The following is a 15,600-nucleotide window of genomic DNA, read 5'->3' on the forward strand; positions in this document are numbered from 1 at the left end:
TTCTCCGCCTGCTGTCCTGATTCTTTCACATACATAATTGCTGTGCCCTCAATTGTTCTGTTACTTGGCTATGTCTTCGGTGCTTGGCATTTGAATATGATAAAAGCCTAGAAGAGAAATACTTACCTGAGAGTTCAAAACAAAAAGTTAGCAAAAGCTGACTTAAAAGGGGGATTTTAAAGATATTTTTGAAGATGTATTCCAGTTGTTTTCAGTTGTTATCAAGAAGGATTACAATTATTTTCTCCAAGCTTTGTGTTGACTGTCACTTTAGTTGATGTTAAGTGTAATTTTAGTTTACTTAGAGAGGGTTCCATGATGGTTGTGTTCTCATTACTACCTTACTACTACTCTTACTATGTATGTATGCATATATACTACATGCAGCATTTTTCCTAATGCATGGTAAATTATAGGCAAGCTACATTAGATCTAACACCCAATATTGGGCCATTTATCTTGTGATATTACTGCCACGTTCCTCCATGCTTATTTTGTAATTTGTCCTGACCTCTTCTCTATGTTCCCTCAGTTCCCAACTCAGCGCACAATGGTTTTGAAGGAACTATTCAGCGATTGCATCGGCCTTCATATGAAGACAAAGTTTGCTTTGTAGCCACTGTTAGGTTAGCTACACCTCAGTTTATCAAGGTATGTGCAAATGGAATCACTTACTTGACCCTTATGTTTATATATGTTATAAAAAAACCAGCTCTTTTTGACAGAATAACTTTCAAATATACTCCAATTGGGAAACTCTCAGTGTGAACAAACGCAACACTTCAAATCTTATTAGTGAGAACTATTAAGAATTTCATTATCTGAAATGGAATGTATCTTTATTTCTTATTGCACAAATAAATAGGTTAAATGTTATGCAAAACATCAAATGAAGTTGCTTATGGTGTGCACATTTTCTAAACAGTCATACAAAATGGTAATATGCAAGAAGTATTTAAGAAGATCATAGCAATATAATTTAGCAACTTAAACACAAAGATAACATTGAGATTCCACTTTCACTGGAAAAATTAATAATTTTAGTTGAAACTTGGATATGAATTTTTATGCTGCTGACGGTCTTACTATAGTTTGACACAGAATCAAATTTCGTAGGTCTTAATCAAAGCTTGCATTATTTGTCACTTAGAGTCAGGTTCAAGGTAGTAAAGCTCTCTCATTTTGCTTCAGTACCATCTGTTATTCAATAATTCAGTTGTTTAAATAGAACATTTTGCTTAATTGCTAATGCACAATGAAGATGACCTACCAAGTTTAGAATTGGATGCATATGAGATTTATTGACCTTACCAAGTGTTCCTCACCAAAGTCAGTCAAAATAAACACTCAGGGTAGTCTGTGATTCAAGAGTGTGTGTATGTGTGTATATATATATGAAAACGTGTGTGTGTATATTTGAATATATTAATCAAGGTACAGGTAGTCTAGTATTTAATGTTTATTGTTACAATTCAGTTGTAAAGAAATGGCATGAAATGTATATGGTGTATGGCACATGGTTAACCTGCTGTCTGTCACGTGGAACTCCTCTTTGAACATTTGTATGTTCTGCCTGAAAGGTGAGTGTGTTAAGCTGAAGATTGTTGGTGGTAGCCTCTGAAGGCACAGTGCATATACCTTGCACTTTGAAAGCATAGTAGGGAGCCTGTAGGGAAACCATATAAACTTCCTCAGTTCTGTCATGCTGAATGTAGGAATTGGATCTTTCCATACTGCATGCAAGAGAGAGTTTGTTATTTATTTTTCCCGGAGCCACGGAAACTTTCATTTGACATTTTTCTTGCAACTCAGAAGTCTGTGGGTCTAAATACTGCTCTTCCTGTTATGCCTACAGTTGATGGAGATGTTAGCTGTATGATTTCTACTTCATGAAAAAGTTGTGAAAAAAGACTGCAGTATTTACAAATATTTTTGTTTTTTTAAAGTCTCAAAGGTCTCACAGTGAAGGATGCATTGTAGGAAACCTTATGTATATCCTACCTCTTTTGGGAGCTTTGGGAAAGGTGAGGAACATCCCTTTAGATTCTTTCAGGTCTCTTTCACTTTGTTGAGGGCTAAAGCCTTACAGATTATATTCTGGCCAAAGTTTCATTCCTCGTTACCTGAGCTTCTGATCCTCCGGTAACTAAAAATAAACTTTGTTAAAGAGGTTTTAAGACTCTCTTAAGGGTTTCAATTAATGTCGTTCCTCTAAGAAATCTTCTTGTGACTCTTCTGGACCAAAATTAGAGTGAAGATTTTTAATTTGACAATCTGTTTGCTTTAGACTTTGTTGATACCTGCTGGTATTGTTGAGAGTAGTATTGACTAGACTCTAGCAAGCGGTGTTATGTCAGGAACTTTACCAAGTACTAACAGACCTGTGACTGATGTAGCCAGTAATGAGGTAAGCATTTTAGTGCTGGATTGCCTTAGTTAAGGTGGAGCTTGCCTGCTCATCTGCCACCCTTTCCACATATTTCGGGTGGCTTGCAGTTATGGAATTTTATACCTAGAATCTCTCCTCACAAGGACATACAGCGCTTTTGCAGACAGCCACAGTATCCATGAGAATGAAAGTATCTCTGAAAGTTTACACTGAGATTTATTTTCTGCATATGACCCCAGCACTGACCTTTCTGTAGCAAAATGTGCGGCAGGTTTTGCTTAGCGATTGTTTGTCTGATACCTTCCTTGTGGTGGAATTTGCCTGTAAACATTCTTTAAAACCTTTTTCTCATAATTTGGTTGTTGAACAATTGAATCCTGACAGAAGGCATGATTAATCCAGGCAAAAAGATTCTACCAGAACACTTTGTTAAAAATGAAGGTCCTTTTTTTCTAGATGTCTTATTGACAACTTCTAGATGTCTTGATCAAGATAGCTTCTACCCAGGGGCATTTTACAGTGGAATACTTGTAAGTCATCAATATAAATGAGTAGGGTAATTGGATACTAACCTGCTGCTGTCTGTTCTGTCACAGTAATTTTTACTACATTTTTAGTGCATACACTTTAGTTTTTAACTTTTGTTTTGATTTGTGCCAAAATAATTAGATTAAACAACAATTCAGAAGTACATTTGAAGGATACCTGCTTGCTCTCTATCCTGTGTTTTACTTTGCTATTAGCAGTGCTTCATTAAATGGTGTAATCTTAGGAAAGTAGGTGAACCTTAGGTTATAAGGGTAGTTTCAGTTTAGAAGTTGTATTGCTAACTAGGAGTCATGTCAACAGTCATAACTTTGTGCCCAGAGTGATTTTATACAGTACGTCCATCATGTAAGTCACTTTCTAACTGTGGTCTTTAAATTTCGTGCCAACAAAGGTGAGGAAAAGTTTTTTTTGTTTGTTTGTTTGATTTTGTAATCATAGAACTTTGAAATACCTATTTAAAGATCTGATAAATAACTACTTAAACTGTTTGCATTGCAACCTGAAAGAATGAAAAGGAGGGTAGTCTCTTCATATTTATTTTGAAATGGATCATTTTCTCATAGTTCATTAGTCTTTTAATATATCTTTCCTCAGAATTATTTCAGTTATAGGTATTTGCAGAGCAGCAGTGTCCATCCACATCTCTCATGAGTATTATGTCCATGCAGCAGCAGCAGCTTCCATATCTTATGCAATCTTTAGGAAACTGGTATGGTATCTGATCATTAATAGACTCTGCTATGTTCCTGCCAGTGGGAATACTGTTGCAAGCTCCTACAGGTGCAATAAACATGTGCAGGCAGCCAAAAAAGAAAGACTTACTGATCTCTGTGTGTGTGTGTCTACTACTTTGAGGGCTGTATTTGTAGGTATGCATGTGTTACGTAGTCTACCTTTCTTATTGAAATGCAGTTAGTAGGAGTTTGGTGCAAAAGAAAGGACAGGCTTGGGCTGCTTTGCTGCGTTGCTCTCTCAGCAAGAGGCACAGTACTTGGTAGAGCATCTTTATGTCTCTGAAAGGGCCAACGGAAGTCGGCTGACATGCGCTGGTTGCACATACACTGAGTGGAATGCATTTAAGACAATGTACAGATTATCCTGAGGATCTATTTTTATAGTGGAAATACGATGGTTCTCTTACTGTTCGTGAGTGGTGCCTACCACTTTAATGAGTGTGTGGTTGGGAGTGTTTTGTCTTTGCTTTTGCTTGGTACAAGCAAAAGCATAACTGCAAGAACTATTGATTTCTGCTTGTACTTCAGTGCTGAGCTTGAGTATGATCTCACACCAGGGTTGTTCCATTTAAAATCAACCAAGCATCAGCCTGGCAGAGCTGAGATTAGAATCTACCTCAGTATTATGTTTCTAAACGCACAAAAACAATGAAGCTATCTAAAAATAACATTATAACTATTATAGAGTTATCTACTAACTTTAGGTAAGCTTGAAATTCAAAAGAACTTATGAATTAGAATAGAGCAGTTTTGAGAGAGATTTTTATTTTTTTACTTTTTAGGAAATGTGCACTGTTGAAGAACCCAATGAAGAGTTCACATCTAGACATAGCTTAGAATGGAAGTTCCTATTCTTGGATCACAGGTGCAATTCCTTCTATGTATAGCAGCAATAGTAGCTGAATCATAGCAATGGCTGTAATAGCTTGTGTTGGTTTTAATTTTTAATTTTTTTCAGAGTTCATACTGTAAATGAGAACTTATATAATGAAACTATTTCTATTTTTTGTTTTTTTCTGTTTTGTGAAAATAAAATGACATTAATTTTTGTATTAATTAGGGCACCTCCCATAATAGGCTATCTTCCATTTGAAGTTTTGGGAACATCAGGCTATGATTATTATCACGTGGATGATCTAGATAATCTGGCAAAATGTCACGAGCATTGTAAGTAATATTAAGTTGCTAGAAAAACATACTTGTGTTATGGATGTTCACTTATAAACTTATTAAATTGTACTGCTGTTGTAGTGAAATTTTGTGATACATTTCACGATAAAGTGCCCTCGCTGCCATTCATTTGACATTATAGTAGTCTGGCCTTTATTATTATTATTATTATTTTTAATACACAACTGCAAGATTTAACTTTTTCTTGCAATTTAAATTCTTTATTGTGGTGAATTGAAGTGCACAGCTGAGCTAAATCTTATTTAAATAAATTGCAAAAACATTTTATACTATAGTTTTGTTTTTATAACTTAATTATTCTTTCTTAATCTAACATCTGTTCAGGGTTTTGTTTTTTCTAAGTATTTTTCTCCTCTTCCATCCCAGTCTTTAAGTGCACTCCCCTCACTGTTCATCTGCCATCGTCTTCCTGTCACCTTTTCTTTGCCTGCTTTTATTCATTGTCCAGGTCCTTTTATTTACAGAAACAGTTCAGTATTGTTTTTCAATTGCAAAAGAAACTTCGGAACTTTGACTAATACTTCTCCAAGTCTTCTAAAAGCATTTAAGAGGTTCTGTGGTATTTAATAAATACAAGAATTGTGCCTAAAGTTGTTACAGAATAAAATTATTGTTTAGCTACTATTTGCTTTATAAAGTAAAGCTGTGTTTAATTTTTTTGCATATAAATTCCATATGGCATATAAAACCCCCCCAAATGAACATTTGAATTACACAGTTCTCTGATAAATGCTATGCAAATTTTCCTGTAGAAAACTACTTTCCTAAGCCTTTTTTAGTCATTGTCTAAGTATCAGACTGGACATAGATTTGGGGTGTACAAATTTGAGAAGTAATATTAATTATGTAATTGTAACATTTACTGACTAGAAAAATGGCGAACTTTATTCTTTACTTTTTAGTAATGCAATATGGGAAAGGGAAGTCATGTTATTATAGATTCCTTACAAAGGGACAACAATGGATTTGGCTACAAACACATTACTATATCACGTATCACCAGTGGAATTCCCGGCCTGAGTTTATTGTCTGTACGCACACTGTTGTAAGGTAAGCTATTTTTATAATATGGAGAAATTCTCTAATTAGAGAAATTCTAATGGCGTGGGAACTGTATTGTTGGTATTTTTTTGCAGAGAGAGAGAGAGAGCGGGAGATCATGACAGTACAAAGAATCATTGCAAAACTTCCTGAGATACCCTGTAAGCAGGGTGCATCTGAGGAATTTGTTTTTTGAGGTGTATTTCTTAACTCATCCAAGGATATAGCATTCATTTTTGGTTTGCTGTTCTAGTTATGCAGAAGTTCGAGCAGAAAGGAGGCGAGAACTTGGTATTGAGGAGTCTCTTCCAGACATAACAGCAGATAAAGTGAGTGTCTTGAATCATTTTATTTTACCTTTTTTTGCTGCTGCATATTTGCTTGTATGTTATTTTTAATATGAAAGAAAGAAGTGCTTTGTTCTTTACACATAATGTAATTATTTTGTTCTCTAAATAATATGACTGTAAAATGTTTGAAGAAATCTAGGAAGAGTTTTTGTTTAACGTTATTCTACCCCGAACTCTTCCTCTTCTTTTTGATTGTTCATTTTCATATAGTTATATTACATGGCAACATCTGTAAGTCCTTGTTAAGATCTGCTTCCTGCAGAATTAGTTTCAAATACATAAATGTTCTCCCTTTCTGGAAGCACCTGTAATCTGAAAAAACAAGGTAAACACACAAAGATGAAATAGAGGAATTCACAAGAGTAAAGCAGGAGCTGTTCTGCTATGTGCCACTCTCCCACTTCTTAGGAGTATACAAAACTCTTTTTAAATAAATGTCCTGGGAAGCTTTTTGGGTCTTATACAGGTTAGCTTGTACAGATGCTTTGTGTTTTCTCTTGGCAAGTTTCATATGACAGTGCTCCTCGTGGTAGAGTTATCCATTTTTCGGGGAAAAATAAGTTAAGCATTCACTAATTGCACATCATTGGGAGTGAACTGAGTTGCTAGAGAAGAAGGTCAGCACAGCAGACAGTTTGTGGCATATGCATTTTGGTTTCTAGGTTGGCTTTGTTCTGGTTTCCTTTTCAAGGATAAAAGCCACAAATGGAAATTGCAAGCTTTCAGATATCAAAGAAAACACTACTTTTGCACACTTATCTGTGTAAGGGGTTGATATGATCCAGAATGGTCTTAGGTATTTGCTAACAGAAACGTACATTTTATGCTGAACCAGATAAAATAATTATTGCTTGTCTGTTTCTCTTCAGAGTCAGGACTCTGGGTCTGACAATCACATAAACACGGTCAGCCTCAAAGAAGCACTGGAAAGGTTTGATAACAGTCCCACACCTTCTGCTTCCTCCAGGAGTTCAAGGAAATCTTCACATACTGCAGTGTCAGATCACTCGTGTAAGCACTAACTGTTGAAACTGTAATTGCCTTCTTAGTGAAGGCTTTCTTTGATTTACTTACTTTTTAATTAAATACTTATCTAGGAGTTAATTATCATTTTATTAAAAGTATGTGAGTGAAAATGTCCTTTTCAACAGCTGAACTGATAGTTCAGAGATCTGCTGGCTGCTCATTTTTTCAGAGTTTGTATAGTGACTTTTACTACTAAATGTACAATAGCAGCTCCAGAGCATCTTATTTCAGTCCATCAGATTACATTGTTGTCAGATATTCAGATAAAAAGTCTGAGCCTTTAGATTTTTTATTCGGGAAATGCTTCGTGTGATTTGAGTATTGTGTCGCAGAATGGAGATTATTATTAACATGTCTTCTTTTGTTTTAACTGTGACCAATGTCAGCAACACCAACTAAAATGACTATGGACACTAGCACTCCTCCAAGGCAAAGTTTATCTGCTCATGAAAAGACTGCGCAAAGAAGGTCATCTCTTAGTAGTCAGGTAACTTTGAAGAGAAACATTTTATATTTAAAACAGTATAATTCACCTTTAAAAGATTCTGTTAAAACCATATAACCTTTTTTTTTCTGAAAAATACAGAGTTTAAACTCTGATGTTTTCACTTGACTATCAGAATTGTCATCAGTATATAACTTCAAATTATTACAATTTAAGGGAGTAGCATAATTAAGCATATACTTGTGTTAATTAAATTATTTATTTTTTAAGCATTAGGGTTTGCAAAATCAAGTCTGAATCTGTGCTTTCATTGTCACATAGCTTCTTCAGATGATTCTGTATTTTTATATAAGTAATTGTCCACATAATGCTGTATGTCCCTGTAGAGAATTCATATAGATATATGTCTCTCACAATATCAGCAAATACTTTCATATAGTTTCTGAAATCTTGGTAATGTGAGAAAATAACATGCATCCTGCATTTGGTGCTCATGTTTCAGTTGAATTAATGCATTCACTTCAAAGATAGTACACTTACTAACATATGCATTGTTTAAATTACTAGTTTAAAAATAAATTGAAAGTGTCAACTTCAAAAATTGTTGAAAAATGTTTGCCCTTAATACCAACAGGAAATTTTTAAACAGTTCTAATAGCAATTTCTGATTTTCCTGTTTTATACCTACTGCTTTTACATATTTTTAGCAGCGAAATGAGATAATCTATATAATCAACTGCTCTTGTACATTCTTAATGCTGTAATGTATTGAGTTAGACATTTCAGGAAACATTTACCTGTTTTTATCCTATGTTCATATTATGCTGTTTTGGAAATGACACTTTCTATAAGGAAATACTTCATGTCAAGTGTGAAGTTCATTCTCTTCCAGTAATGGAACGATTTTTTAAATCCCAGTCTTTAAGCTCCCAGTCTCTTGGACAACCATTAGCACAGCCAATGATGTCCCAGCCTGCAACTTTACAGCTCCAGCCCGGCATGTCCCAGGTATGAATTAAGCTGGTTTATTAATTAATTGATTCTTTAAAAGATCTTGTTCATTAATATAAGGTTAACTTCTCTTTCAGAAAACTGAATTCTTTGATGAGCATTTCCTTTATGCTATAGTCCCCTTTAATATTATTATCATTAAATGAGCAAATTTCCCAGTTTGGAAATTTTTCTTTTTTCTTCCTGCTATTTTGTGGAAATACTACACTGGTACCTTTCCACACCCATGCTTGTAACACAATGCAGCTTAGTCTATGAAACACTTCTATGAAATAAGAACAGCTGTATCAGGACAGAGGAAAGACCTCTCTATATCCTTGAAGTAGGATGTAGGTGTGAACAGGTTATATTGATTTGTAGCTGTGATTGTAGCCAGTTATACTGACTTGTAGCTTTTTATTGAGTCTCAGTTATTTGGACACTAGTCAATTTCTTCTGCTTAGGACTTTTTTAGTTCCCTCATTCTGGTGCATCAATTAAATGTGACATAAATTAAACACATGTTCTGTGACATTTTTATACTAATGAATTTGTCCTCAGATGATGTTTGTTAGCAGTTTAAAAAACAGCTCTTGCTTTCTTTGCTACTGTGGAGGAGTGTATTTACCGCCTGTAAATCAAATGTAATTATTTTTTGTTCAGCTTTTAATTTATACATGGCACTACAGCCTGTGTTTCAGTTTTCAGCTCAGTTGGGAGCTATGCAGCATCTAAAGGACCAGCTAGAGCAAAGAACACGCATGATAGAGGCAAACATTCATCGGCAGCAGGAAGAGTTGCGTAAGATTCAAGAGCAGCTTCAAATTGTCCATGGTCAAGGACTTCAGGTGAGTTAGCTTAACTCTTATGAGTTAGATCTGTAGAGAATTTGGGGGTCTACAATGAGACTCTGGCATTTATTTCCAAAATGTGATCTTCCCTACCCCCTGTCGGTTGCCACCTGGACCTGATGTGCCTAGAATCCATGACATCTGAAGTTTTCTACAAGATGGTTGCTGAGGTACCTACCATTTTGCTTCTGAGTGTATCCAGAAGTGTGCCAGTGTCTCTTTTCAACATTGAGTGGCTCAAGCCTAGCTCATGCTTAAACCTAAATGTAAAAGAGTGTAGTGGTCGTCACTCTTGAATAGGTTTGCAGCCATTAGAATATTCATTCAAAATGCACAGGGAAAGCATCTATCTCCCTTTTTAGCTTGAGGGGTTCAAATTCATACCTCTTGTTTCTAAGGAGATTGTCCTAATCATCAGGCTGTGATCCTCCCGCATACCCTCCGTGATGAAGTGGTTCTACTTTGTAGGAAAACTGAAGTAGTCATTGAGCCAGAAAGATGGGAAGTCAAGAGGATTCATTACACAGTGACTGAGTGTGAGAAAGACCTGACTGCCTGACTTCTGTATTTTAACGTGTATTTTTTTTTCTAATTTTATCACTCTTTCAGCAGCTATCTTTGGAAGATAAGAATGACCCTACTGAGTTTCTCTGGTTAAAAAACAAAAAAAAAAACAAAAGAAAAAAACCCCAAAAACCAAAATACACCGTAAGGAAAGAAACTAAATATTTTTAGTGTAGATTGTGAATGAAGAGCAGAAAAAATTACTTCCTGGAAATATTGAGTATATTGCTTAAACTCTGTTGAGGAGTAGGAGTTTCTGGCATGTGCTATTTTCAGTATTTTATCATGTCTGGTGTATGCCTGCCAGCAGCAGACTGTCTTTTAGGTGTCTCAAAATGTGAGATTTACAGCTCTCTTCCTGTGCACTGTGGAGAGACCTTATTCAAGGCTGTGGATCCTAGGGACCAATATCTAAGTGCTGCACTTTCTATACATGTTTACATTATATTACCCTCTGTCCCTTTGTAGTGTTGAGCCTGACTTTTTGTAAATACTCAAATACTTTTGTCCTGAACTCCATTTACTAAAATGGAGTGATGCTGGAAAAGTCAGCATAATCAGTATGGTTTCTTGATTGCGAAGGAAGATTATATTCTCTGTGTTGTACCTGGATCTATCAATTCTGAGACTGTTCCCTTCATTTGAATTTGTTTAACTGCTGGAGATGCTACAAATATGGAAACCTGATCTCAAATCAGTTTTTGCTTTAGACAGGTGTGGACTACATTATAAGCTGGTCTCGAAGTAGTACTTTTTCTTTAAGAACAAATATTAAACCTCAATGTTTAAGATTATAAAATTTGGGATGCTAATTGTTGTCCTAGCTCTACCATAACTTATCAGTTATAGTAGAGTGTTTGAATATTAACCCAAGAAGGGAGTTGGGCCTTTTGCCCTTGATGGTTGCAGTGCAGTCTCGATGCCTCTAATAACTAAGATGAAATATTTTTGATCTTACATTTATTTTAAGAATAAGTAAATTTGTTTTTTGTAACATCTTGAACAGCTAACAGATTTTTTTTAAAAATAACTAACTTGCGGATTTTTTTTAAGATGTTCTTGCAGCAGTCAACTTCTGGACTCAACTTTGGTTCTGTGCAGCTTACCTCTGGAAGTTCTTCAAATGTTCAGCAGCTTACACCAATAAACATGCAAGGTCAAGTTGTTCAGACTAATCAGATTCAAGGTGGAATGAACACCGGTCATATAAGTACTCCACATGTGATACAGCAACAGCCTTTGCAGAGTACAGTGGCACAGGTAAAATTCTTATTAGTGATTTTGCTGGATGGAACATGTGCTCAAAATCACAGCTGAAACACAGTATTTTTTCCTTCAGGCATGCACCCCCCACCCCCAAGTATTAGAACAATGTCCATTGAAATAGTCAGAAACATGTTAATTTCTTCATGTTCCAAATTTCATAGTTGAAGTGCATTTCTGTTCTTGCTAGTATAATTTCAGATCATGTCATTTTATCTTAAACCTACAAATGTAAATAATTAACAGGTAGCTTTTTGGAAAAACTAGCGTCAAGAAAAGGTTTTAGCTTGCCCTTTTATGAATTTCTGTGAATTTTCAATTGACGGAACACGTAACATGATAATATTTGTACCAGATGAAATTGAAACCCAATGTCCTGGCAGTGGTCAACAGCAAATGCCTAGAAAAGCGTGAGAACAGGACAAGCATATAGTGGTGCTGCTGCAGCTGGCTTTTCTACTCTTCAGCAATTTTAGTTAGATGCTATAAGTGACAGCATTGCCTTCGTATTTTTCTTCTATGAAAATTTCTTTTTGATTCCATGTAAACTTTTGAAATCCACAGTATCTTGTAGCGAGTTATACAGCTTTACTTATTGCTGACAGAAATATATGGCTATGGTTGTTTGGTTGTATTTTTTTGTGTTTTGGGTTTTTTTTTTGTTTTGTTTTGTTTTTTTGAACTTGCCACCCAGCTCTTCTACTGGAAAACATATTGAGTAGTATTCACTTTTCACCTTCTCTGTGCCATATGTGGTTTCAAAGACTCTGTCATACATATCTCCACAGAGGCCTCTTATTTCAAGCTGAAGAACTAATTGCTTTGGTCAGTTTGTTTATGGAGGCTGTTCTTACTTATGGTCTTTGTCACTGTCCTCTTTATCCAAGTTCCATACTATCTTCTTGAGCTTTGGGAAGAGCAGAACTGCATTGCCAGTACTTAAGCTATAGGTGGACTTAAAAGGTAGCAGCTTTAGAGCTGCCAGAAAGGTTTTTCACTGCCCCATTTATACTCTGTTCACACTATCTATGTATATGCTAAATTTTGGAAATTGAAGTAAGCACATATCACAGTATCTCCCTTGTTCATGTGCTCTTTGACTCCTTTAGAAAAAACCAATACTTGAGACTTGACTAACCTGTGTAAAGATTATGATCAACTTCAGTATACCATATTTATCAACAGATTCACTGTGCCCACCTGGATTTCAATCCACAGGGACTCTAGCTTTATATGGTTAGTTTGTTAGTCTGACTCTTTCCTTTCTTTAACATACAACATTGTGTTATGGTGGCATGGTCTTTTCTTGTATGCTCAGCATTGGTGTTAAATCACTGATTTGACTTCTGTCAGCATATTTGTATTTCAGTTGTTTATTATGTCATTTTGCCTGTTTTGAGTATTTTCTTCTGCATGTTACTGCTCAAACTTTTAATATTTGTGTAAAAACACATACAGGTTTTTTTTTTTTGTATTTCCATGCCGTGTTAAAATGGGACTCTGTTCTAACTATTCTTAACTGTTTCCTTTGGACAACTTGTTCCTATCCCTATTTGAGGTTTCAGAGTTCATGACTTCTCCTCTAAAGAATGCATCAACTTAAACCATGTGCTATCCTGCAGCTGTTAGCTGTTCTCCATTTTTCAGTTTAAAATCTCTTCTATGACCTTCTTCTATTTGGAAGTGTGAATTAGTTAAAACTGGTTGACTATAAACTTTTTGATTAGATTAGTGCAATTTATAAAAACCTATCTGGATTCTGCTTCTGCTCATCACTTTTTTTCCTATTGTGGTAGAACAGTGCTGATGTGGCATGGAAGAAACAGTCTTGTAAATTGGTTCTCCCCGTCAGACCCCAGTTAAATGGAAGAGGCAGACTGTAGGGGTGGACAGTTTATCATCTTCTGGTTAAGCTAGTTCTAAACTTTGAAGTATGAATTTGATTGAGATGTGTGCATTTTAGTCTGAGTCTGGCACAGAGATGCTATAGGAGTGGAAGACCAGATCATGAACAAACAGATGCAAGTAGCTGAAAAATTCTGAAAAAATATCCTTAAGAGGGGGAAAGGTTAATCTAAAGAGGTTTTCAGACATCCTAGACCAGTCCCACTTCCAAATTAGCAATCAGTAGAAATATCTGTCTTGTCTTAAAGTAGGAATTCATTTATGGTAGGAAAACATTTGCAGTTGTAAAGTATGGGCAATGACAATGAGAAGAACAGCTATAGTACCTGCTGTTACTTTTAGTTCCTTTATAAAAATAACCTTGCTTAAAATTAATGGTGCTAGTTTTGGGGGTGGGGAAAGAACTTCTTCAAAGTTTAAAAAATGTGTACATTCCTTCTGTTAGTGAAAAGTTAAAAAAAAAAATTTGAATTAAAAGCAATTTTGAATTTTTTTAATCATGAAAACTTCCTAGCAATAAGATGCAAATGACTATCATTTTAGAGATGTGAATAAAATTATGCTACAGTTATACATCCAAGTAAAACTTTATCATCTTCATGGTATTCTTTTTATGTATTTATAGCTATTTTAAAATTACTAATTTATAAAATATTTTTCTTTTTCAGCATAATCAACAAAATGTAGTTGGTGGACACAGTCAACAGTCTTCTCTTGCCAGTCAGTCACAGAATGCACTCTCGGCCCCTTTGTATAACACTATGGTAATTTCTCAGCCGACAACAGGAAATGTGGTCCAGATTCCTTCAAGCTTACCACAGAACAATAACCAGAATGCTGCTGCAGTAACCACTTTTACACAGGATAGACAGATCAGGTAAATCTTGAAGACTGATATTCAGATGACTTGTTGTAATGATATGCTTAAGTGGCTATATCATATTCAAAAAGGACAGAAGTGACTTCAAAAAAAATCACATTTTATTCTTTTAACTATATGTACAGTATATATCTATAGCTGTTAAACTAAATTTTTTTCACCTTAAACTAAATTTTCTGCACCTGATGCTTGATTTGATTTTATTTTTTTTCCTAAAGAAATTTCCAATTCTTTTTCCTTTATCAGATTTTCTCAAGGTCAACAACTTGTAACAAAACTTGTCACGGCCCCAGTGGCATGTGGAGCAGTGATGGTACCAAGTACTATGTTTATGGGACAGGTGGTGACAGCTTATCCCACTTTTGCTGCCCAACAGCAGCAGCCGCAGACTTTGTCAATAACACAACAGCAGCAGCAGCAGCAAAGTCAGCAAGAACAGCAGCAGCAGCTCACCACGGTTCAGCAACCAGCTCAGCCACAGCTGACCCAGCACCCCCAGCAGTTCCTACAGGTAATGCAGCAGTCTCTAGGAGCTTTCCAAAGCACCGGCACTTGCAGCATTGTTGCTTTATCCTAGAGGTGCTTTATCTGAAAACATGGTGATTAAAACAGTAATCTCTGAACAAGCCTGATGCATGAAATGAGCTTATTTTATAGACATTCTGGAAAATCCTACTACCTTTAAAGTGAGGTAGCCTTTCCCATAATTTCACTCCATGCTAGGTCCTCTTTTATATCTTCTTCCCCATCCCTACTTGCATTGTTCCTCTTCATTGAATACTAGACAAAGGGACGGATATTTCCTTTTAAAATACCCTGCATCATCTTTCTATTCATATATGAACGCAAGAAAGCGTGAGAAAGGGTCTTGCACAGAATTGCTTGCTCTGGAAGCAGCAAGCAGCCCAAAGCAACGCATGTCCCCATAACCATGTGGGACATAACATCTAGGCTATAGGGGTGGCTGAGCAGCAGGTAACCTTGTGAGTCTTATGAGGAGGATGGCAAAACTCAGGGAGTTTAGAGAAATAAGAGATGCCTCAAAAAAAAAAAAAGAAAAAAAAAGAAAGAAAAAAGGGAGGGGGGGGAGGAAGGGAAGAACCAGGAAATTAGAAGAACTGATAAGCAAATCCATTGCTGTTTGTTGATTCTAACTAACAACTGGGACGTAGCTCTCACAGAAGTCAATGCTGGTGAGGGAGACGTGCTGGTAGCTTAGAACGTTAGAGAGGAATTGCCTCCAAAAAGGGGTGGGTTAAAAATCTTAGTTTGCCCTCTAATGTTCCTTCTCCAAAAAGAAAGATAAAATTCATGCAGCTTTCACATGTAGTTTATGTGCATTCTTGACATTCTTAAAGTACTCTGGGAATGTCAATTTTTTTTTATTGCTCTAAGAATATATGTCATTTAAAATTCTTACTT

General features: G+C 35.7%; 1 protein-coding gene across 6 annotated transcripts in view; it reads left to right on the plus strand.

The window, feature by feature from the left end:
• The window catches only part of CLOCK (clock circadian regulator), a 66,641-nt gene that overhangs the window by 44,164 nt on the left and 6,877 nt on the right, over nt 1–15,600 (plus strand). For 5 of the 6 annotated variants that reach the window (XM_064511140.1, XM_064511139.1, XM_064511141.1 and 2 more), the window contains 12 exons: nt 533–651; nt 4,455–4,537; nt 4,733–4,839; nt 5,766–5,913; nt 6,158–6,233; nt 7,124–7,265; nt 7,667–7,767; nt 8,644–8,733; nt 9,405–9,563; nt 11,184–11,390; nt 13,967–14,175; nt 14,425–14,689. In XM_064511140.1, coding sequence (XP_064367210.1) covers nt 533–651; nt 4,455–4,537; nt 4,733–4,839; nt 5,766–5,913; nt 6,158–6,233; nt 7,124–7,265; nt 7,667–7,767; nt 8,644–8,733; nt 9,405–9,563; nt 11,184–11,390; nt 13,967–14,175; nt 14,425–14,689 — 1,706 coding nt within the window. The remainder of the gene's footprint in view (nt 1–532; nt 652–4,454; nt 4,538–4,732; nt 4,840–5,765; nt 5,914–6,157; nt 6,234–7,123; nt 7,266–7,666; nt 7,768–8,643; nt 8,734–9,404; nt 9,564–11,183; nt 11,391–13,966; nt 14,176–14,424; nt 14,690–15,600) is intronic. The other variant, XM_064511142.1, reaches the window with a different exon arrangement.

This window comes from Dromaius novaehollandiae, chromosome 4 (assembly GCF_036370855.1).
Source record: "Dromaius novaehollandiae isolate bDroNov1 chromosome 4, bDroNov1.hap1, whole genome shotgun sequence".
Classification (NCBI taxonomy): domain Eukaryota; kingdom Metazoa; phylum Chordata; class Aves; order Casuariiformes; family Dromaiidae; genus Dromaius; species Dromaius novaehollandiae.